At 48.2% G+C, this 24,482-nt stretch overlaps 1 protein-coding gene across 1 annotated transcript in view; it reads right to left on the bottom strand.

The window, feature by feature from the left end:
* Window positions 1-689: 689 nt before the first annotated feature.
* myh14 (myosin, heavy chain 14, non-muscle) overlaps window positions 690-24,482 on the bottom strand; it is a 46,826-nt gene continuing 23,033 nt past the window's right edge. Inside the window, exons 13-43 of the mRNA XM_056286001.1 lie at window positions 23,925-24,098; window positions 22,479-22,652; window positions 22,255-22,369; window positions 20,757-20,962; window positions 20,376-20,497; window positions 20,026-20,095; window positions 19,236-19,396; window positions 18,951-19,059; window positions 18,221-18,352; window positions 16,447-16,653; window positions 15,184-15,321; window positions 14,957-15,080; window positions 14,276-14,447; window positions 13,326-13,538; window positions 12,096-12,240; window positions 11,063-11,269; window positions 10,649-10,753; window positions 10,388-10,540; window positions 9,777-10,025; window positions 8,230-8,343; window positions 7,940-8,038; window positions 7,604-7,816; window positions 5,774-5,935; window positions 5,491-5,619; window positions 5,218-5,306; window positions 4,977-5,100; window positions 4,583-4,791; window positions 3,981-4,089; window positions 1,944-2,116; window positions 1,670-1,693; window positions 690-1,022 (exon numbers count right to left, since the gene is read on the bottom strand). Coding sequence (XP_056141976.1) covers window positions 833-1,022; window positions 1,670-1,693; window positions 1,944-2,116; window positions 3,981-4,089; window positions 4,583-4,791; window positions 4,977-5,100; window positions 5,218-5,306; window positions 5,491-5,619; window positions 5,774-5,935; window positions 7,604-7,816; window positions 7,940-8,038; window positions 8,230-8,343; window positions 9,777-10,025; window positions 10,388-10,540; window positions 10,649-10,753; window positions 11,063-11,269; window positions 12,096-12,240; window positions 13,326-13,538; window positions 14,276-14,447; window positions 14,957-15,080; window positions 15,184-15,321; window positions 16,447-16,653; window positions 18,221-18,352; window positions 18,951-19,059; window positions 19,236-19,396; window positions 20,026-20,095; window positions 20,376-20,497; window positions 20,757-20,962; window positions 22,255-22,369; window positions 22,479-22,652; window positions 23,925-24,098 — 4,611 coding nt within the window. The 3' untranslated portion in view covers window positions 690-832. The remainder of the gene's footprint in view (window positions 1,023-1,669; window positions 1,694-1,943; window positions 2,117-3,980; window positions 4,090-4,582; window positions 4,792-4,976; window positions 5,101-5,217; window positions 5,307-5,490; window positions 5,620-5,773; window positions 5,936-7,603; window positions 7,817-7,939; window positions 8,039-8,229; window positions 8,344-9,776; window positions 10,026-10,387; window positions 10,541-10,648; window positions 10,754-11,062; window positions 11,270-12,095; window positions 12,241-13,325; window positions 13,539-14,275; window positions 14,448-14,956; window positions 15,081-15,183; window positions 15,322-16,446; window positions 16,654-18,220; window positions 18,353-18,950; window positions 19,060-19,235; window positions 19,397-20,025; window positions 20,096-20,375; window positions 20,498-20,756; window positions 20,963-22,254; window positions 22,370-22,478; window positions 22,653-23,924; window positions 24,099-24,482) is intronic.

Raw genomic sequence — 24,482 nt, 5'->3', positions numbered from 1 at the left:
ATGCTGAACTGTTAATCAAACCATTTTTAATCAGCGGACATGGCCTTGAGACACACGAGGAGGGTAAATCCTCTTCATCAAGCATATATGACTTTGACTTGTCTTGCTGACTATGTAGTCCGCGGCGTGCAGACCGTTTTGATCGTCTGCATACGAGTTGCTAGCTTGTTTTAATTCCAGCAGCCCTTTGTGGAATCAGGTAGATTGTACGATTTCTAGCGCTCCTCCTTAAAGAGTTAAACATGGCTTCTGGTAACGAAATGGCTCCTATGAGGTGCGGCGGCCATACGGTTTCGTGTCCTGACTGTACAGCATCGTGACATTTGCAGATGACACAGCTCTTACGCAGTCAGCGCTGCCCTCTGAGTTCTAGCTTGGTTTCCCAGAGACGGCGTGACGAAGGTGCGAGGCAGAGATTTACAGTCGAGGCTTTCGCTCTACATCACTTAGTCCGTTAAAATCGAGTGTCGGTTCCGGTTGCCTCCTCTTCGCAGAACCTGTTTTGTATGTGTGTAGTCTTTCTTTTGCTTGGAACAAAAAGAAGGAGGCAATACTGTCAAGAGCAGTGCTTTACCAGTGTGTACATCTAATATGTTTGTGTCATTTTCTGACGGCTGCACCATGTACTGTGTCTACGTGAGTTTGACTTTTTCATCTTTACGTACTCTAATGTTGATGATGTGCACTGTGTCTGCGCCCGTCCTTCACCTCTTGAGCGCTTTAGGCTCCGAGGGCAGCTTGTGCATGTGTGTTTCTATGTGTGTGTCCTTACTGTGTGTGTGTGTATGTGTGCGAGTCTGTGCATGTGTGTGTGTGTGTATATGTGTGTGTGTCACTCGGTGTTGTTGACGCTGTAAGGCGGTGGAGGGTCGAGGCTGTGGTCCGAGGATGGAGTTGGAGTTCCCGGAGGCCCGGAGGACGGAGTCGGTGAGGCGGGGGGCTCCTCCGAATCCGAGTTCTCCAACGACAGGTCGTCCACCAGGGCTCTACGTCCACGCATTGCCAAAGGCAAAGGAGCGCGCCTGGAAAGGGAGAGACACCCGTTATGTCCTGCAGCTCATGTGGGCTGTGCAGCACATGTCAGAGAACCTACAGCAGGGGGAGTGATTTCTCAGGGAGACTAACCGAATCCATCCATCCATTATCCAAACCGTTTACCCTGCTCTCAGGGTCGCAGGGATGCTGGAGCCTATCCCAGCAGTCACTGGGCAGTAGGCGGGGAGACACCCTGGACAGACTGCCAGGCCATCAAAGGACCCACACACACACACACACACGCACATTCATACCTAGGGACAATTTAGTATGGCCGATTCACCTGACCTACATGTCTTTGGACTGTGGGAGGAAACCCACGCAGACACAGGGAGAACATGCAAACTCCAAACAGAGGATGACCCGGGACGACCCCCAAGGTTGGGCTACCCCGGGGCTCGAACCCAGGAACTTCTTGCTGTGAGGCGACTGTGCTAACCACTGCGCCATCGTGCCACCCCCTGCCAAATCATCTATTGAGATAATTCAGTAACATAGCGGAGAAATTAATGACAGAAAAAAATATACATGTATGTATGTATGTATGTATGTATAATGTATGTATACACACATGTGTAAACTACGCACACAGGCATGCACACACAAACACACACATAAAAACAGAGTGACCTACTTATCTGGTCTCCATTCAGGGATGCTGAGAGGTGATGTGATGCAGACAGATGGACAGTGTGTCAGTGTTAGACGGACACAAATGGACGCAACAAAACGACAAAAAAACACATCAAAAGGAAGCAAAACAAACCATATAGTGTTAATGGGGTTAAATTAAAGAACACAAAATGATAGCCATTCATTCCTCTGAGGACATCGCCATGTATTCAGCCATGTAAGCATGAACACACACACACACACACACACACACAAAGACACACACACATTCGTACCTGAGCTGGCTGCGAAGGGCGCTGATCTCCCGCGTCATGCTCTGGCTGCTGTCTGTGAGCTCCTCCAGCTCCCTCTGCAACTTCCTCTTCTGGGCGTTGGAGCGAGAATTCTCCTCCTCCACCTCCTCCAGCTGCCGCTTTAGCTGCCTCAGTCGGCCCATAGATTTATCCAGCTGGAAGGGTGGACGTAGCAGGCAGAGAGGGGAGGAGGGAGAGAGCGGGAAAGAAATGGGGGATGGGGGGGTGATGGTACAGAGAAGAGTAAAGACAGAGAGTGAATTTAAGAGTAAGCAGTGGGAGGGTGGGTGCGGGTGAGCGAGCGAGCGATGGGGAAGAGAGCGAATTTGGGGAGGAGGTGGAAGAAACCGGTGAGGAGAGAGGGGGAAGGAGTGAAGGGGGGAAACAGAGATGGAAAAAGAGAGAGATTAGTCTGAGGAGCAGGAGGGCCGATAACGGATCAGGAGTGAGATTAAATCTAGTAGATTATCGCCGATGATGTTTTGGGAGGGGAGCCCGTGTCTCTCCAGCGGTCATGGGATTATTTCGAGAGGGGTGGATCCCCCACCTTTCCCACGCGCACACACAGATGCCAGGCGTGGATTAGGATTAGAGTGGATTGAGCCAGATAAACCACTCGTTTTGGGGATGATTTTTTTTACACTCTCTTTGCACCATGAGGCACAATTAGAACAGAGAGCATGGAATCATGTGACTGCATGACCACACCATTATTTACAGAGCTCCTCTGCTTGTTGCCCCCCCCCTCTCTCACTATCCTCATCCTCTCTTCAATGTGGTCATCGAATTCAAATGCCTCATCCACATTGTCGAAATCAGCTATTGTTGAAATCATCATTCAGCCATGATGGGCGTCTGCGTGGCGTAGCAGTCTATTCCGTTGCCTACCAACACGGGGATCGCCAGTTCAAATCCCCGTGTTACCTCTGGCTTGGCCGGGCGTCCCTACAGACACGATTGGCCGTGTCTGCAGGTGGAAAGCCAGATGTGGGTATAAGTCATGGTCGCTGCACTAGCGCCTCCTCAGATATGCAGAGGGGGTGGAGCAGCGACCGGGACGGCTCGGAAGAGTGGGGTAATTGGCCAAGTACAATTGGGGAGAAAATCATGATAATAATAACAATCTGAGTATTTTTCGTAATTTTCAAGTAAGTCGTTCAAATGAGATACTAAGTCGTTGAAACGAGATACTGAATTCATCAAAATGAGATATGAAGTTGTTCAAACAAGATACTAAGTTGTTCAAATGACATAACCCCTCAAAAATACTCCTCAAAATTTCTCCCCATGTCCTTCAGAGCCTCTGTAGTTATTAATAAATAGAATTACTTTATTATAATTATGAAATTGTGATTAACTGTGTGTTTTACTGCACTTTAGTTCTTTTGAAGCTATTGTTTTTTTATGAGGTATTGTAGATGTGATTCTTTTTACCACAAATCAAGTCTGCAAACCATCCATCCATCCATTATCCAGACCGCTTATCCTGCTCTCAGGGTTGCGGGATATTGGGCAGCAGGCGAGGAGACAGGCCGCCAGGCCATCACCAGCCCCCCCCCCACACACACACACACACACACACATTCCTACCTAGGGGCAATTTAGTACGGCCGATTCACCTGACCTACATGTCTTTGGACTATGGGAGGAAACCGGAGCACCCGGAGGAAACCCACGCAGACACGGGGAGAACATGCAAACTCCACACAAAGTACGACCTGGGACAACCTCCAAGGTTGGACTACCCTGGGGCTCGAACCCAGGACCTTCTCGCTGAGGCGACCGTGCTAACCACTGCACCACTGTGCCAGAGCACCTGGAGGAAACCCACGCAGACATGGGGAGAACATGTAACCTCCACACAGAGGACGACCCCCAAGGTTGGACAACCCCGCGGCTCAAACCCAGGTCTCGAACCCTTTAGTCTGCAAACCAAATTCCCCTTAATGAGCATGAAACATTTCAATGACTGCAGTTTTTCTTCTGGCGTGGTCAGCGTGGCTGTAGTCAGTTTCATACCTGCTCTCTGTACTGGTCTGCATGTCTCCTCTCGTCTTCTGCCTGCATCAACACCTCCTTCAGTTTCTTCTCTGTCTTCCGCACCAGTTTATTAGCTATCGCTCGCTCCCTGAGAGGAAAGGAGTTTGACATCAATTACACGTTACACCACGAGATATATAACAAGATGGAAATACTGTGTGTGTGTGTGTGGTTGAATGAGAGAGAGAGTGTGTGTGTGTGTGTGAGAAAGAGAGAGAGAGAGGGAGAGGGAGAGAGAGTGTATAGGCCCATGTGCGCATGTGTAGGTAATTTTATTTATTTATATATATATTTATATATATATATATATATATATATATATATATCTTATATGTGTGTGTGTATGGTGTATATATATGGTGTGTGTGTATGTGTATATATATGGTATATACTATATGGTGTGTGTGTGTATGTATGTATATGTATGTATATGTATGTGTATGTATATGTATATATATATATGAGAGTTTTTATCCATCCATCCATCCATCCATCCATCCATCCATCCATCCATCCATCCATCCATCCATCCATCCTTGTGTTTGTGTTTTGTATGATGTGTGTGTAGTTGTGTCCCTTACTGTCTCTCCTGCTCCAGCTGTTCCTCCATGGACTCGATCTTGGCCTCCAGGGCGGCCACGCTGAGCCTGTGTTTGCCCCTGACGGCTCCCTCCATCTCTCCCAGCCTGGTCTTCAGTTCCTTGTTCTGCCTCTCCAGCTGCTCCCGAGCCGCCTCTGCTTTCTGGGTCAGGGTCCTCTCGCCCTGCAGCTGCACCGTCAAAGTCTCCACCTGGACCCACGTGGATTTTATCAGTATCATGTTGTTTTAATATGTTGAATCTCTGCTTATGTGTTTTTAACTGCAGTTGCTAGTTGCCACAACTTTCATAAGAAAACCCAACAACCCCACAGGCTTACAGTACATAGGCTGTGTGTGTGGTTTGTGTGTATGTGGATGTGTGTGAGTGCATCTACCTGCAGAGCAGTCTTCCTTTGCCTCTCCGCTATGAGTTCAGAGTTACTCTGCTCTTCCTCCAGCTCCTCTTCCAGCTGAGAAACCCGCACCTCTAACCTCCTCTTCTCTTCACACAGTGCTGACCTGGACACACACACACACACACAAACATTTTCCATTAGTATGTATCAATAAATATACACAAAACCTGGTACACTAACCAACCGCCAGGTGGTATGCCAGTAGGAAAGCACTACTAACTTTCCAGAGGTGCTGTTGACCATCTCGTCGGCCATCTCATCTCTCTCCTGCTGGGCCTGTCTCCTCTGCCTCTCAGACACAGACAGCTCCTACACGATGGATGGAAATTCATTTTAAACAACACCTACTAATAGCACTAAGTAGTGCCTGTATGAGAGGCTTTCTTTAACCTTACTTTTTGAGGATTTCAGGTTGTCAAAGAAAGAAAGACAGACAGACAGACAGACAGACAGACAGACAGACAGACAGACACAGACACAGACACACACACACCTCAGTGAGCTGCAGGACTTCTGCTTCCAGAGTTTGCAGGCGCTTCTCGCTGTCTTTCGACTGGGTGACCACCTCATCTCGAGCCAGCTTGGTCTCGTCCAGCTCACGGAGAATTTCTTTCATCTGACCCTAAGACGCACACAAAAACAAATCTTTCAGACCCGAGTATCATCACCAGAGAACCACAGGACCATAAGCCTGAAAACTTATGTCATCACCAACATCCCAGACCAGAACCTACGCCCGGCAGAAAACAAATTTTGTGGGAAGAAGGGGTTCCTACCTGCAGCCTCCTTAGCTGCTTCAAGCCTTCCTCCCTGCCGCGACTGGCCGTCTCCACCTGAGCCTCAGCCTCCTGTAGCTCCGCCTCCAGCTGCTTCTTGACGGACAGGGCCTGAGACCGCTGACTCCTCTCCTCCTCCAGCTGGCTCTCCAACTCCCTCACCTGGGTTAGAAGGTGTTGAAGAGGTCAGCCATCATTAATGGGTATGTCTATGTGCTCATATTAACTATGGCGTCATAATTTCTGACTTGCATATTAGCTATTTATATATTTTGATCATTTTAAGTTTTTAACTACTTTTTATATAGTAGTAATGTTACATTTTCCTATTTTCTTCTACTTAGAAAGCTTCAGTTCATGTCCTTGTTTCTCAGTGTTCAAAATCCCACCATTCCAGTTCCCAGCATCTGCAAGCTGACTTGGCTGTCAGTAGATCTGAACGTGAGGTTGAATCAGAGCATGGAGGGGATGAGCGCTGAGAGCTGTTCTCTTTCCCAGGTTGTCCTATATCCAAGCTCTGGCAAAACCCCATAGTGTCAGCGTGTGTACAGACAAGGTACCCTTCCACATCTGTAGGGGGCAGCGCCAAGTAGTAAGATTTTTTTTTTTCCCCTGTAAGAGGGCTTCGGGCAATATGTGAATATTTATAGGATACACGTCCTGATTGATGGAGTTTGCTGAGTTATTGAGGAAGCTTACATGGTGGAATAGTTCAAGGAATACTTGTAATAAACTTAAGCGAAGACAGCCAAACTGTTACATGCTGGCCTTACTTTCGGAGCTGCGCCCGAGGAGGAAACACCGAGGGCAGTCTGACAGGAAATGGAAGCGGAGCAGGCTATGCTAAGTGTTAGCCCATGCAGACCGGCAGTTCCAATAACAACGAGGGTGGTCTGACAGGACGCGGGAGCAGGGCAAGCTAAGCTAACTGCTAGCCCATGCAGACTGGCAGTTCTGATAACACCGGGGGTGGTCTGACAGGACGCGGAAGCGGGGAAAGCTAAGCTAACTGCTAGCCCATGCACACCGGCAGTTCCGATAATGCCGAGGGCGGTCTGGCGGCAGTCTTGCCTAGTATTGACTGTATCTTGATGCATGCTCAATAATCCAGTGCGGGGAAGTGTGTCGAACGTGTCTGGCTGGGAGAGCTGGCGTTGGATCGGCTGGGGAGCCTGGTCAACTGCGTCCAGTGGGCCCAGGGACCACGGTCCTGCCTGGAGCTGTGCCCGAGCAGGAAACACTGAGGGTGGTCTGACAGGACACGGAAGTGGGGCAGGCTAAGCTAACTGCTAACCCATGCAGACCGGCGGTTCTGACAGTCATCCTGGTGTTCACTCTCTTGGACAGTGAAATTTTATTTTGTATATGTTGGATATATGTGTTTTTGTAGTGTTTTTGTAGTTTTGATATGTGTTCTTGTAGTTTGGATATATGTTTTTGTCTTTGTGTTGCACTGCTGTGGGCTGGGGGAAACAATATTCGTTTCATTTCATGCACTTGCGTACATGAAATGAAACGACAAATAGATGTTCCGAATCTTAAGTCTAAACATAACTCCTAACCTCACAGCAGCAACACTGTCGCCACCAGGTAAAAAACCTGTAGGTGTCTAAAACTGCTGCAGGAGGTCTGACACTGGAGTGTACTGAAGTCCCGTGGCTGCCCTATACAGACGTGAACAGGTGAGTGCCTTGTACACAATACCATAGGATTTTATGCCAAAGCTTCAATATAGGACAACCTGAGGAATGAGTGTGTTGTGTCTGAAACCAAACAGCAAACCTTTACACTTTTTCTGCCCCCCCCCCTCCACATACACACACACGTTACCTGTTTACTGAGGGCCCTCCTCTTCTCCTCTCCCTTCTCTTCATTGGTGCTGATCTCCCTCTCAAACTGGGCCTTGAGGGCCTGCAGGGTCACCTCCAGCCTCAGCCTGGAGTTCTCCGCCTCCGACAGCTCCTCCTCCAGCTCCTGGGTCTGAACCCGCAAGTTCTGGGCCTCCGCCTCCAGAGCCCGCCGGGAGCGCTCCAGCTCATGGACCTGTACACGGGAAAAGAGATATGAGAGGGTAACAACTGAACACTGAGACAGAGAAATAAAATATATATAAGAGGGGAATATGGAGAAAAGTGGGCAGAAAAGAGATAATAGGGAGATTCGTACATTCTTGCCAACGTCGTCTTGCTGGTTGACCAGCTGCTCCATTTCCAGACGGAGCTGCTTGTTGACCCGCTCCAGCTCCTCCCGCTGATCTTGGGCCTCCTACAAAAAGACGCACCAAGAAAAGATTAAACACATCGATGGCATCATTATCATCATAAATGTCAAGATTTACTACTGTAGGAACACAAACGCAATAGCATACTGAATACCGAGACAACATAACGGGGTTACCTAACAAAAGGCTTGTAACGAAAGATGGTTGAAAACTGTCGGCTTTTATGGGTTTTTACCTGCAGAGCTCGAGCCAGTGCCAGAGAACGGGTCTCTTTCTCCCTGCTGTCGGCCTCCGCTCTGTCCCTCTCCTCGGCCAGCCGAGCACTCACAGCCTTCTCCTCGGCCAGACACTGAGGGGGTAAAGCGGATTGGAATAAAGTTAGGGGTCAAAGGTCACAGGTCACCGATGGAAATTCTACAGGTCCTGTCACTTTCCTCAGTCGAAAGACTCGGTCTCTCTCTCCTCTCCTCTACAGTCAAGAGAGCAGTTAAAAGTAACAGGTTTCCCGCTTTTTTTTTTTTAGGGAAACCATTTTCCAGGACTTTCCAAGGACATTTTCCACTGCTTTTGCTTGGCTATACATGACAGCCGCTGCTCATGGAAGGGTCATATTATTCAGCATTAACTATCAGTAGCCTCAACAGCCTCTAAATGGAGGGTGCTCCTTTAAGTACTGCTAAAATTATGACTAAATACATGCCATCACAGCAGTAAAAACACAATTTCACAACTTTACAAATTTCCAAGATTTCAACGATATTCCCAGGAGATTTGATCATTATTATAATTTTCCAGGTGATTTCCACAGCTGGAAAGCCAGTCTATGAGTTTCCAGGTTTTCCCAGACCCACGTTAACTCTGAGTAAGTGGTGCACATTAAAACTTTTCTTTTTTGTGTTAAGGTGAATATTAAATGTGGCACTATCTTTACTATGCTGATGTTACTCAGCAGGACATTCACTATTCACCTCATATTTACCCCCGTGACACAAAGCATTCGAAGTACTTGTGTTTTCTAGAATGTGATTTGTGAATTTATCCCATATAGTATTTGATGAGGAGTATATTTAACATCACATTATATAAAGTCAAGGAAGTAAACTAGAGACATAGAAAAGCCTGTTTTACTCATATATTACTCAGTAATTGCCACTTGTTAAAGTATATCCATCCATCCATCTATCCGTCCATTATCCAAACTGCTTATCCTGCTCTCAGGGTCATGGGGATGCTAGAGCCTATGCCAGCAGTCATTGGGCGGCAGGTGGCGAGACCCCCCCCCCCCACACACACACACACATATTCATACCTAGGGACAATTTAGTACGGCCGATTCACCTGACCTACATGTCTTTGGACTGTGGGAGGAAACCGGAGCATCCGGAGGAAACCCACACAGACACGGGGAGAACATGCAAACTCCACACAGAGGACAACCCGGGACGACCTCCCAAGGTTGGACTACCCCAAGGCTCGAACCCAGGACCTTGTTGCTGTGAGGCGACAGCGTTAACCGCTGTACCACCGTGCCGTCTGTTACAGTATAATCACATCTCTTTCACTTGTTTGTTACTTTTATTTCTGTGTAATGAACAGCCTGTAATTTACGGCGTTACCAAGTTTGGCTCAGGCACATCAGTGCAGTAACAAATGAAGGAGGGAGCCATTTTTTTTTGTCGGCGTTATCAAGGACGTGCAGCACAGCAGATGTGTCTCCTGGCAGCCGACCCTGCCATTCGCCTCCATGGCGCCGCAGCCGCCAACACTCCTCCGGCCTCTAACCTGATCAAACTTCTTCTGCCTCTTCTCCAATGCCGTGCAGTTCTGCCTCTCCCTCTGCAGGGCCAATGTCATGTCCTCGATCTCCTCCCTCAGCCTCTCCCTCTGTCTCTCCACCCGCTCCTTCTCCTCCTCCTTCTGCCGTTCCCTCTGAACAGCGCTGTCTAGCTCCCTCTGGAGTTTCCTGCGTGTCTCCTCCCCAGCCTCCACCGCCGTGTTCACCTCCTCTGACTGCTTACGCAGCTCGACCAGCTGCAGAGGCGGGGGGGGGGGGGGCAAAGGGTCAGAAAACAACATGGAGGCGTTCTTTGAATACACAAACAATGTAATTACCATATAACCACTTATTCTGTACTGGTTCTCTCTGGTTTATACTGTGCGGATGTGCTGGGAGGAATTAATTTAACCTTAAAGACAGACTTAAACCAGCATTTATTGGGTCCAACGTGGCCTGCATCCATTTTATGAACAGAAGGAGAAGTAGAAGGCGTTTACGTTTTGTTGATTCTTTAGTATTTTCACACAGGAAGTGAAAACGAGAGAGTGGAGATCTATCTACATGGTGTGAGGTGACAGTCAGACATTCACACATAGCTCGCAGGCTGTCAGTGTACCTGCTGTGTGTGAGTCTGGATCTGCCGGTTCAGCTCCTTGACTCTCTCCTCCTCCTCCTCCACTCTCTCCATCAGCCCATTCCTCTCCTCCTCCAACGCTCGCACACGCGACCCCAGAGCCAGTTTCTGACGAGTCTCCTCCTGCAGCATTTCCTGAGAGGGGAGGAACAGGGTACATCGTGGAGTAGCTGAAGTGTATGGTTTTTTGTGTGTGTGTGTGTGTGTGTGTGTGTGTTTGTGTGTGTGTGTGTGTGTTTTTACCTGTGCATCATGAAGCTGGCTCTCCAGGCTGCTGACCTCCTTTGTAAGACGGAGGGACTTTGAGTCAGAGGAAGAGAGGTTGCTGGATAGAGACTCAATCTCACACTGTGAGGCAACAGGAGGGAAATTGAAAGAAAGAAGAAAAAAAAATCAGCCACAAAAGACGAGAATACTGAACATAAAAACATATGAAATGCTGTGATTATTCTTATGTTTTAGTTTATAGTTTATTTTCCTCTGAGAAAAAGAAACTTTTAACATGATCAGTGCACGTCACCTCATAACAGAGCAGATATATCGTAGTGGTCATTGCTGGATTATTTTCATACATTATTATGGCTCACAGAGAGTGATAATCAGTTTGGCATATTGAATAAAAGCCTCGATGTCGATGCCCTCCCCATTCAGCAGCACCTGTAGCTTGTGCACTCGTTCCTCCCTCTCCTCCCTCTCTCTGTCAGCCTGAGCCAGGCGAGCAGCGAGTTCCTGCAGCTGGCTCTCGGCCCTCTTGCGGCCCCTCTCGCTGTCCATGCGGCCACCCTGGAGGGTCTTCAGCTCTGAGGTCAAATTCAGCCTCTCCTCTTCCAGCATGGCCTTGGCCTTCTCCAGGGACTGACGCGACTGGGAGAGGGCACATAGACAATGCATCAGCACTGGAAATATCACAGACACAGACTTGTGCTAGGGTGTACCTGGTGGTGTGTATGTGTGAGTGTGACCATCTTTGTTTATGATATGTGTGTGTGTGTGTGTGTGTGGTGTTTATGTGTCAAAAAAGGCCAAGGCTGGGGCATGCGGGTAACGTAGCGGTCTATTCCGTTGCCTACAAACACGGGGATCACTGGTTCGAATCCCCTTGTTACCTCCGCCTTGGTCAGGCATCCCTACAGATAAAATTGGCCGTGTCCGTGGGTGGGAAGCCAGATGTAGGTATGTGTCCTGGTCACTGCACTAGTGCCCCCTCTGGTCAGTTAGGGGGCCTGTTCCGGGTGGAGGGGGAATTGGGGGGAATAGCATGATCCTCCCATGCGCTACATCCCCCTGGCGAGGTGAAAAGAAGCGGCTGGTGACTCCACATGTATCAGTGGAGGCATGTGGTAGTCTGCAGCACTCCCTGGATCGGCTGAGGGGGTGGAGCAGCGACCGGGACAGCTTGGAAGAGTGGGGTAATTGGCTGGATACAATTGGGGAGAAATAGGGGGGGAATCCCCCCCAAAAAACAAAACAAACCAAACAAAAGGCCAAGGCCAAACAGAACCTACTCAGTATCTGCAGTGATACAGCTGCTTGGCTGCAGAGTGGACATGCTTTTTTATCATTAAGTGTCCTTGAATCACTTTGAATCCTCTTTAATACTTCAGTCTTGTGTGTTGCTCTCTGTATATATGGTGGAAGTATGTGTATGTGTGTGTGTGTGTGTGTGTGTGTGTGTGTGTGTCTTTCTCACTCTCTTGCTGTTGTCCAGTTGTTCCTGTAGATTGTCTATGGCGGCACTGTGTTTGACCCTGAGCTCCGAGAGCTGGGCTTCATGGCGTCGCGTCTCCTCCTCCACACAACGCTGGAGATCGCTTAATTCCGCCTCCCGCCGAGACCTGCGGAGACGGCGGAAAGGAAGAGGTGGGGAAAATGGGGATAAAGTCAGTGATGTGCTTTTACAGCATTTCCTGAGCCAGGTTTGGCTCATTCCAACATCCAACAGGGAAACATGAAGACAGAATATGATTAGTGTGAATGAAATTGAGTACTGATTCATCAAATATCTATGTTATATCTAGATAACTGTGACTATATCTGAGCCCAGAATAAATGTTTTTTCATTTAATTAATTAAAGTTTTTCATATCTGCACAAAAATAAGAGATAACTGCACTGAAATAATTGTTTATCAACAAGTGTATTAACATGTACACCGAATAAAAATAGTAGTTTTTCCCCCCAATTGTACCCGGCCAATTACCCCACTCTTCCAAGCCACCCCGGTTGCTGTCCCCCCCGCCGATCCCCGCCGATCCGGGGAGGGCTGCAGACTACCACACGCCTCCTTCAATACATGTGGAGTCGCCAGCCGCTTCTTTTCACCTGACAGGGAGGAGTTTTGCCAGGGGGACGTAGCATGTGAGAGGATCACGCTATTACCCCCAGTCCCCCCCCCCCCCCGAACAGGCCCCCAACCGACCAGAGGAGGCGCTAGTGCGGCGACTAGGACACATACCCACATACGGCTTCCCACCTGCAGACACGGCCAATTTTGTCTGCAGGGACGCCCAACCAAGCCGGAGCCAACACGGGGATTCAAACCGGTGATCCCCGTGTTGGTAGGCAACGGAATAGACTGCCACGCCACCGGGATGCCCTATTCATAACAGTTGTGAAGATGGCCGTAACACCTGCACTCGTCTTCTCTCATATCGTCTTTTCTTCTCTGAATTCTTCAACTTAATGTTCTTTGATGTGAATGTTAACAAGTTAGTGATGATGAGACACTTCACAAAATGTAACATCTGAGCAAATGTATCATAAATGTATCATAAATGTATCATAGATGTAAAATATCATAAGGCATTATTGAAGCAAATGTGAGATTCAAAAATGCTCACAAGGTTAAAGTAAAATTTGCCGACAAAAGTAACATCAGTGTTAAGTTTCACAACACACATTTGTTCTTATCCGTCTCCCACCTGAGCTCCTGCTGGGCAGCGGTGGTGTCCAGCGTGTCCTCCAGCTCCGTCCGCAGGGCCTCCAGCTCCTCTCCCAGGTCTCTCCTCTGCTTCTCTGCCCTCTCCCTCATACCCCGTTCGTTCTCCACCTCCTCCTTCAGCTCAGACACCTGAGACATGGCCTCCCGCAGAGCTCTCTGGGCCTCCACACGCCGTGCTCCTTCCTCCTCCAGCCTGGGGGTGAGGGAGGGAGAGTGGGCGACAGGAGGAGAAAGAGAAAATTAACATTCGAAACAAATCCCCACTTTATTTAATTTCCCCTCCTTTTTTCTCCCCAATTGTTTTTGGCCAATTACCCCACTCTTCCAAGCCACCCCAGTCGCTGCTACGCCCCCTCTGCCGATTCCGGGGAGGGCTGCAGACTACCACATGCCTCCTCCCATACATGTGGAGTCGCCAGCCGCTACTTTTAACCTAAAAGTGAGGAGTTTCACCAGGGGGACGTAGCACGTGGGAGGATCACACTATTCCCCCCAGTTCCTCCTCCCCCCCGAACAGACACCCCCGACCGACCAGAGGAGGTGCTAGTGCAGTGACCTGGACACACACCCACATCCGGCTTCCCATCCGCAGACACGGCCAATTGTGTCTGTAGGGACACCCAACCAAGCCGGAGGTAACACAGGGATTCGAACCGGCGATCTCCGTGATGGTGGGCTAATGGAATAGACCGCTACGCCACCCAGACGCCTTGAGACACATTCCCTTCTAAAATATGATATTCATCCAATTCCGTTGCATGGGTTCTTAACAACTATGTAGCCCTGATTGGGCCGGCCACTTTTTGGCTGGTCCCACTTTTCTGAAATCACTCTGAATAAAAGGGGGGCTGAACCTGATCTCACAAAAGCCCAACAAGCCCGACTCGCTGCTAAACCGCCATGTCTATCTGACATGTTCCTGCATCTCACCGGCCCTGTAGGGAGGTGATCTCCTTCTCCTTCTGAGCCAGACTGCCCCTAAGCTCCGCGGCCAGCATCCCCAGGTCCGACAGCTGCTCCTGGGCTTCCACGGACTCATTCTCCATCCTCCTCCTCCATTTCTCCTGCTCCAGGCGGCCCTGCTCCTCACGCTTCAGGCGTTCTGCACAGAGACAGTGTGGACATAGTGTCAGATCCCTGTTACTGCAGCACTCGAGAAGAATTCAAAACATAATCGTAAATCAACTCCTATCAAATTTCTTATTCCCAGAGGAAGTCACAACCATCTGCAAAGGTCAACACAGCACACACAGCAAACTACTGGAGGCGTACGGACAGATGAATAGACATGTACTGTGGACAAGACTATAAAGTGTGGATGAAGATCCTCGGCAGATTGAAATGATGATGTATCAGTAACACCCTATGAAGGCTTTAATTGCAGTGTGTGGGCTCTATTTCTCTGTGTACAAATTAACACCACCTACCAGTCACATACAGCTCCTCAAACTATGACAATGGATGCTGACTTATCGGTTCTGGCCTCTATCCGCAATAATTCATGAGGTCCTTTTCTGTTCCAAAAACCTATCAAGCTGGTTGAATATTGAGAGTGCCCAGTGAAACTGAAAACAATCACAAATGTTGCCAGTAAATGACAAGGCCAGTTACCCTCAAGGTCAGCGATGACTGCCTCCTGCTTATTCTTGAGTTTGTTGAGACTCTTTGTCTTCTCCTCTTCCTCGGTTAGCTGGTCGGTCACTTCACTCAGGCGCTCCTCCAACTGTTTTTTTTCCTGGTTGGAGAGAAAGAGGGAGATGGAGAAGGAGGTTAACTGAAAAATAAGGGCATTGTACTACTAAAGGAACACACACACACAGAAAATACAAATTGTCCACCTTGCTGAGTCGGTCTCTCTGCTCCACTGCGCCCAGCAAGTCGGTCTCCAGACTCTTCACCTTGGTCTCTAGAGTAACTTTCTCCAGCAGGAGGCGCTGTCTAGCCCCCTCCTCTTCTTCCAACTGCTCCTCCAGGTCCTGACCAAGAGGGGAGGGAGGGTGGAGCAAATGACAGAGGGGTGACATATGGTAACGGAGCCATTGATGCAAGAATGGGGTAACGATATTAACATTTGGTACAACACAAAGTGTTTTACTTTCAGGAATTTTGTGTGTTTTTATGAGTAATCATGGCAGGAAAAAGATTTGGTTACACTTTATAATAACTGATGAATTATAATACCGCATTTAACAGCTCTTATAACACCCTTGTTGATATTAACAGATGGCTTATAATTTTTTATTTTATATTTTTTGACCCCCCCCCCCCCTTTTCTCCCCCGTTGTACCTGTCAAGTTACCCCACTCTTCCGAGCTGTCCCGGTCTCTGCTCCACCCCCTCTGCCGATCCGGAGAGGGCTGCAGACTACCACATGCCTCCTCTGATACATATGGAGTCACCGGCTGCTTCTTTTCACCTGACAGTGAGGAGTTTCGCCAGCGGGACGTAGCGCGTGGCAGGATCACGCTATTCCCCCCAGTTCCACCTCCCCCCCGAACAGGTGCCCCGACTCACCAAAGGAGGTGCTAGTGCAGGGACCAGGACATACACCCACATCCATCTCGCCACCCGAGGACATGGCCAATTGTGTCTGTAGGGATGCCCGACCAAGCCGTAGGTAACATGGGGATTCGAACCGGCGATCCCCATGTTGCTAGGTAACGGAATAGACCGCCATGCCACCCAGACGCCTTGATGTCCTTATAATTTTTAACTACTTGTTAATAATAGGATAACAATAAAAGACAAGAAAATTTAATCATAAAATCAAATTAGAATTGAAACCTGAAATTTCTGAACCACAAATTGCTGTTAAGTGCTATTAATTATTAATTTTAGACTGAAAAATACAAGACTAGATGCAACATTCCAAGCTATGTTAGTAAGATGGTCATTATATTTTTAATCCATCCTCCACTGTTAGCAAGTACATTATAAGACCTTGTGAGTGCCCTATTACTCATTTGTTAATCTATTTAGAACTAATTAAAAAGCATGATCAAACATTTATCCGTCCATGGTTTCCTGTGGCCCTATCTTTACATAGATATGGACAGAGGAAACTAATTCAAGACGCACATGAGATCCTCTGTTTCTCTAACCTGCATGTGCTGCTGCATCCTCTTCTTCTCATTGGTTAGCTGCACGCCTCTCTCCTCCTCTTCCTCCAGTCGGCTCTCCAGCTCACCTAGCACCTCCTCCAGCTCCTGTTTTCTACTGGCCAGCCTGGCCCTCATCTCCTCCGCCTCAGCGAAGAGCTCCGCCTCCGCCTGCAGCTGGTCAGCCAGCACTGCCTTCTCCTCCAGCAGCTACAACGAGAGAGACAGGGAGGAATAGGAGCAGGGGAGGACTGAGGGATAACTGATAACTCATATTACTAGAGTGAGATGATTTATTAATTATATCCAAAGTGGCGATCTTGAAGATTTCCACTGCCCATTAAATTAGACTTCTGGAGGTGTCGTGGGCTTAATTCAATGAAACATCTGGGATGGCAGGTGCCCACTCACCCCAGTGAAATACTCATGTTGGGACTCTCATTGGTCATTGCAGTTTGGTAGCCAAAGGTTGCTAGCAGGCATTTTGGTTTTTGACCTGTTGAGCGGGCTGATTCAAGCCAGCAGTGTCAGCCAACCCATTAGCTTACATGCACTCCGATCCCTTACACCATCCCAGCTCTCCAATGAGGTCTTGGCTTCCATGCCTCCTCCTAATGAATTCTCTTCACGCCCTGTCAACGAGGCTACAGACACCCTCTGCTCCTTACTAGCCTCCTCTCTTAACAATCTCTGCCCTCTAGCATCCAAACCTGCTCGTAATGCCCCCCCCCCAAGTCCATGGCTCACTGAGGTCATCAGAGAGCAAAGGGCGGGGCTCAGAGTGGCAGAGAGAAAATGGCGTAAAACCAGAGAGTCCACTGACCTCAGTGACTATCAGTGTCTCCTAGTGTCATTCTCCTCTAGCTAAAAAACTGCTTAGACCACTTACTATCTGAACAAGATCTGTGGCGCCGCTGATGCTCGAAAACCACCAGAAAACCACCAGAGAGGAAGTTCCACCTATCCTCTCTGGTGAGCCAGCCACTGCTGACTGGAGTAAAAAGCTTCATGACCTGTGTGCAGTTTGGGATTTTTTCTGTGAATGTCACTACAGACAGCCCACTTTGTATTTTTGGTGCAAATCCAAAGACATTATGGACATTATGGGGCGAGAGGCTGAATCATCATTATGTTTCCACTGTTGACCAGAGACAACATCTTAATGGACATTTTTTAAGTATAAATCTTTGACTTGGAGATTGCTACTCTAATAAATGATAAATCCAAAGGTGTGCAACATAAACTAAACGGCAGTCCTCTGTGAAGACCATATCAGACAGACTCCTTATAGATTAGTATTAAAATGCCCCATTAAATGTAAAACGCACATTCTTTCTTGTTACTTCTTCTTCCTGCACTTAGTTTACATCTATCCAACACTATGTTCTGAAAATTCACAAAAAAAAGTTTTGTTTGTGTTTTTGCGTTTAAGTTTTTATTAACATCACTCTGCACTTGCAGCTGTACCCAAAAATAAAAAAAAGGCCAATGAAACGCGAGCGAGACCACCGAACTGTAACGAGCCAATACCATATCGATATCCACATTCTTCTCAAAATGCCCAGCCATGATTGGCTGTCAGTCAAATCAGACTCCCTCCCCTCACTGTATCCATTCTGTTTCATATGGCACATCAAATCGCGGAGGTTTGCAGCGCTCTAAATGCCGTTTCATGGGACCTTTAAATGCTGCTTTTGGTGTGAAAGTAAAGACTGTTAAGGAAAGGCTGTAGACAGGTGGCCTGACAGAAGAATCTGGTTTGCTTGTGGGTTTATACCTGTGTGTGTTTCTGATCCAGTTCTGTGTATTCCAGCTCCGCCCGGCCTAGTTTGTCCTTGGCCCTCTGGAGCTCTGCCTCCCTGATCTGGATCTCCTCTTCCTGGCGGGTCACCTGGAGCAGGGGCTTCACCTGGACAGACGAGAGCAGAGGTCAGAGGTCAGTGTGAAAGGTTATATACCCTGCTATTTATTACCACACTCACTCTGCCCCGTGATGTCATCTCCTGTCTTGAGACTACGCATTTTTTTTTTTTTTGGTGCTCCCCCCTTTTTCTCCCCAATTGTATCCTGCCAATTACCCCACTCTTCCAAGCTGTCCCGGTCACTGCTCCACCCCTTCTGCCAATCCGGGGAGGGCTGCAGACTACCGCATGCCTCCTCCCATACATGTGGGGTCACCAGCCGCTTCTTTTCACCTGACGGTGAGGAGTTTCGCCAAGGGGATGTAGCGCGCGGGAGGATCACGCTATTCCCCCAGTTCCCCCTCCCCCCTGAACAGGCGCCCGGACCGACCAGAGGAGGCGCTAGTGCAGCGACCAGGACACATACCCACATCTGGTTTCCCACCCGCAAACACGGCCAATTCTGTCTGGAGGGACACCCGACCAAGCTGGCGGTAACACGAGGATTCAAACCAGCGTTCCCCATGTTGTTAGGCAACGGAATAGACCGCTATGCTACCCAGACACCCTGGATGTCCACATTTTAACGTGACAGTGTGTAGTCACCTTTGTGAAGAGCCTCCACCATTGCCAGTTCCTGAGTTTGAGGTAGGCAGCACAGTTCCTCTGCATCACTCTCAGCGCGCTCAGCTGCTGCTGCTTCTTTAGGAAGGCCCTGGACCATCATCACAATGTGGCAACACAACACCACAGACAAGGATTAACCTTAGTTAACCATCAGTCAAGTGAAATGTCAGAACAGAAAGAGGCACACAGCCAGTAAGAAAAACTGATATTTAGTCTAAAAACAAATCAACTCTCGGCTAAACGCATCCTATGAGGTGGTCCTACTTGCGTGCGAGGTATCCCCGGGCAGCACTCTGGAAGCGAATGATGGTGTCGGTGATCTTGAGGTCTCTTTCCTCCTCCAGGTGAGCGAGGACCCCGGCTCTGAAAAACACTTTACTCTGGCCCACTCGGAACAGGTTCCGGTCCAGTTCCAACGCGCTGATCTGAACACAGAGGACAAGACACAATCAGATGACTGGTAATCCAACAACTATTATCTGTAAAAAAGAAAATCTGTTTTAGAAATGTTGCTTCTAATCACAAGGGTGGTAAATGTACACCTGCCACAGGCCTAATGTAATTTTTGTACCCGTCCAATTACCCCACTCTTCCGAGCCGTCCCAGTCGCTGCTCCACCCTCTCTGCCGATCCAGGGAGGGCTGCAGACTACCACATGCCTCCTCCGATACTTGTGGAGTCGCTAGCTGCTTCTTTTCGCCTGACAGTGAGGAGTTTCCCCAGGGGACGTAGCACGTGGGAGGGTCACACTATCCCCCCCGAACAGGCGCCCCGACCAACCAGAGGAGGCGCTAGTACAGCAACCAGTAACATACCCACATCTGGCTTCCCACCCGCAGACACGGCCAATTGTGTCTGTAGGGATGCCCAACCAAGCCGCAGGTAACATGGGATTCGAACCGGCGCTCCCCATGTTGGTAGGCAACGGAATAGACTGCTACGCCACCTGGACGCCGTCTTTTTTTAAATGAGCAACCAACCAAGTTAAATTCCTTGTATGTATTTACTTACTTGGCAAACAATATAATTGGACTTGATCAGACGTGAGGCTCACCATGAGTTCAGATGCCTGTTTCCCGTCCATGAAGGTGCGAGGAATAGCATTAGGAGTCAGGATCTCGTATCTGCAAAAAAAGAGAAATGTGTTAAATTGAGAAACTGAGCTGAGGAGGATGTGTGCGAGGGGGGTTGTCTATCCATGAGTGGTGTGTGTATGTATGTGTGTGTGAAAGAGAAACAGATGGTCATGATAGATGGTTCAAACAAAGGTTGTGTGTGTCATCTAGCGGTTGACTTCTATGACGACGCCAGTGTCAGTCACACACTCACCCTCACAAACATATCAACAAAAATATAACACACACACAAATACATATACACTCACCCACACAAACAGAGGCCTACCTCTGTCGGAACTCTTGGAATGGGATGCGGTTAGGAAAGCCCTGTCTGCAGATACGGATTCCCTCTAAAACACCATTACATCTCAGCTGGTCCAGCACCAGATGGGGTGACAGCTTACCAGCCTGAGAGAGAGAGAGAGAAAAGGATATTTGAAGGAGAGGTGGGGGAGACAGAGAGAGGAGGGTGAAAAAAGGGAGGGAAGAGAAAGATCAAGGGATGAAAAGAGAAGTTGAAGGCATTTTATGAAACACTTTTTTAAAATGTCTTCTCTATTTCTTTTTAATTCAACATGACCCATATTTTCTGTCTCTCCCTCCCATCCCTGTCCTCACATCACTGTTGTCACATCATCATCATTATCATCATCATAATCGGTCTCACCCTCTTCTCGTGGTTGGGGATGATACAGCGGAGGAAGTTGGGGTTGGTGTTCCTCAGCGTGGCCATCAGCTTGGTGAGGGACTCTTTGTAGAGCTGGCCCACCGTCCTGAACATCCCTTTCTTGGTCTTCAGCCCCGCCGCCCCGAATGTGACCGGCCCACTGTTCTCTCCGGAGGAAACCTGGTCCAGACCCACTATCCTCTCCACTGGACGAAGAAGGGGACACAAACGTCTCACTTACAGCATTATTGATTGGTCCGCTCGTGGTGGAGTAAAAAGAGCCATCGATATGCAGTGTTTGCCGAATTTCATTTGGGATGCCGAGTTTGATTTGACGTCACGATGATGTGACGTCCTTTTGTGGAGCCTTTGGAGCCAACATGGGTGCCAATCTGCCAAACTTATCTGCTATTTAGGCTCTGGATAGCAATGTCAGATGTCTGAAATGCAACTAGAAGCTCATTCAGGATCACGTTTCCGCCTGAGGTTTGTCTGTGTGAACCTTTTGGCAACAGCAGCTGCTGTTTAACAAAATATTTTGCAGCACGTCATTTCACAAACTCATTTGTGATCCTGAACAAAGCTCACGGGACTACAGGAGAGCTTGCAGCCTCGATAATAATGTGTTTTGCATACAACTTCTACAGAGCGAAGACGATTTACTTATTTATGTTGAATAGTGAGATCTACACCACACAAGCACAGCACTGTCACTAAAAGCCAAAACAATGTGAGAAAGCAAAGAGAGAACGCCAGAGATGACAGTGAACAATATGAACACAACTACAACACAACTGATAACTAATATACAAACCGACAAGCTTGAGAATGACAGAAAAAATGCAACACAACAGTGAAAAAAAGCCAGACGAAGAGATAATGGAGCAATGTTGGAAACAAGAGCGGGAGCGAAGAACATGAGGGCAACACGCAGAGGAGGAGGAGGAGGAGGAGAAACCTACTGTCGGAGCCATTAGCCTGGAGAGTGGCATAGGAGTCAAAGAAGTAAACACGAGGAAGAGTCTGAATATCTGAGGCAGGAAAAGAAAGGAGCGCGTGTGGAGACGGAGGAAAGGAAAGCGAGAGAGTGACGAGGAGACCGAGCAATTGCCAGATTGGGAGAAAAGAACATGAAGAAAAGAAAAGCGAGAAAGAAGAAAGTAGACAAGAGCAGGAGAACAGAGGAGCGAACAAGAATGAAAGAAAAACAGATGAGCGAGTAGACAGTGGACGGAGGATGGAAAGGCAGATAAAGTTAAGTGACAGAGAGAAAGAGGAGAGAGAGAAATTCAGACTTAATACACTTGAGCCAGGAAATGTTACGAATGCATATAATCCAGGTTTGACACAATACCATGGAAACTAAACACTTGCAATATTTCCCTTGAAAATACATATGTCTAAATACTCACATACTGCATAAGGACTAGAGGTTATGATTGTATATACTCGGTATATTGAAAGTACACATGTGTGAGTAAGTCAGCAGTGTACTTACCCTCTCTCCAGAGCTCAGAGATGAAATGATCCGAGGACTGGTGAAGGAGAGAGGCCACGTTGTCATTCAAGGGATCCATGTTCTTCACCAACCAATCGTCTGCCTTGTAATCAACCTGAGAGGCGGGAAAACGTGGGGGGAGGATGAGTTGGGGAGACCAAAGGTGAGAAACCGGTGAAACAGACAGGCAGTAACCATGCGGGTAGGCAGCTAAAGATGGATACCTTCCCAGCGTAGTGGATGATGGCGAAGTCAGCTTCCTGGCGCAGCTGCCGCGGTTTGTAGAATTTAGGATGGCTGCCTTGTTCGCCAGACAACTTGTCCACAAAGGAGCGGTCCGTCGCCCGAGGAAACCAGCACTCCTCATCGAGGAGGGCTAGGACACCAGGGGGGTGAGCCTGAGGAATAAGAGGCAACCAATCAAGCTTAATTCAGGGTAGCTTTATTAAATCTCATTACTCGTTTGGGTCCAGGTTATAGTAATAAAATACTCCATTATCAGCCATAATACTAGTCTCTATGTATGTCTCTATCTAGCCTATTTCAATGTAGGCCACCTGAGTAGTGACAAACCAGGAAGTAAGGGTTGTAGTTTTCACATTCATGGATTGTCGGCCATTGATGTCACTGGTGGACACTATTTTGGCAGCATTTTAGAGACACATAGACGTCTGCTCAGTATAATGTCTGCTAATCGAGTTTTATTACTAGAACACCTGTTTTATTAAGCGTTATATCTCTACAACATATATATGGAGATTATGTTGAACATGTTGATTTTTTCCCCCTTGAATATGAAAAACTTTGCTTGTATGCACTGCCTGCATCAAACGTGCACTAAATGTGCTAAACTGCTCCTGGCTGCCCCTGGAGGAAGGACAACAGGATGGGAAAAATGCAGAAGGAACATTTCTTCAGTCACCACTCCCTGCATATGTGTGTGTGTGTGTGTCTCCAGTGTTTGTCAGCTGTAAGACAAATACATTCTTTCTTCTCTTCTCTTGTCTAAACACACACAGCACAAGTCTCCCATACTGTATGCTGAAGCACATCCCAACAGGTGGCATGGGAGCCGCAGGTGAGTAAGCAGCAGCAGCCAAACAAGTAAATCTGCATATCAGTCAGATTCCTGGCTGAACGAGCTCTGCCTAGTATTTCACACTAGTGTGTGCATGTGTGTATTTCTGTGTATGGACTATTAACTCATTTTAGCTTCTTTGTCATCCACTAATTGATATAGGACCCTCGACTCACATGACAGACTAAAACTCAATAGTTTTTGGGGGTTTTTTGGGGAGGGGGGTTTCCCCCCTTTTCGACTACCACATGTCCCCCCAGCCGCTTCTTTTCACCTGACAGTAAGGAGTTTCGCCGGGGGGATGTAGTGCATGGGAGGATCACTCTATTCCCCCCAGTTCCCCCTCCCCCCTGAACAGGCACCCCGACTGACCAGAGGAGGCACTATGCAGCAACCAGGACACATACCCACATCAGGCTTCCCACCCGCAGACATGGCCAATTGACTGTAGGGATGCCTGACCAAGCTGGAGATAACACGGGGATTCGAACTGGCGATCCCCGTGTTGGTAGGCAACGGAATAGACCGCTATGCCACCCAGACGCCCCTTAAACGCAGTAGTTTTGTATTCTCTATTTCCGTGTGTTTGTACCGGTCTCTCGATGAGATCGATGCAGGGCTGCAGGTCGAGGCCAAAGTCGATGAAGTTCCACTCAATGCCCTCCCTCTGGTACTCCTCCTGCTCCAGGATGAACATGGTGTGGTTGAAGAGCTGCTGGAGCTTCTCATTGGTGTAGTTGATACACAGCTGCTCAAATGAGTTCAGCTGGAGAAAAGAGAGATACACAGAGGAAGTAGAGGAGAGACAAGAGACAAGAGAGTGAGAGACAGAGAGAGAGAGAGAGGGCTTTACGGAAAAATTAAAGGCTCAGTCATTCATCGGCTCCAGTAATTAAATTCAAACAAACGCATGTGCACGCACAGGCACACAACACTCACTGACACCCATACACACACAAAAATCCCAACCCAAGGGGATGAAAGGAGGCGGAAACCCTTCTGTTAGCACATATGCATAAGTCATTAAATCAAATCAATTATTAAATGCCCCCCCAGGTATCAATGAATTTTCAGGGGAATCCTATGGTGCAAGCAAGAGTTGGCCTGCCCTCCATCCTCTTGTTGAATATAATGGAAGAGATTACTCACT

Source organism: Lampris incognitus, chromosome 9 (genome assembly GCF_029633865.1).
Source record: "Lampris incognitus isolate fLamInc1 chromosome 9, fLamInc1.hap2, whole genome shotgun sequence".
NCBI lineage: Eukaryota > Metazoa > Chordata > Actinopteri > Lampriformes > Lampridae > Lampris > Lampris incognitus.
Note: the sequence above shows the minus strand (reverse complement) of the source record. Positions and strands in the feature narration are given on the sequence as shown.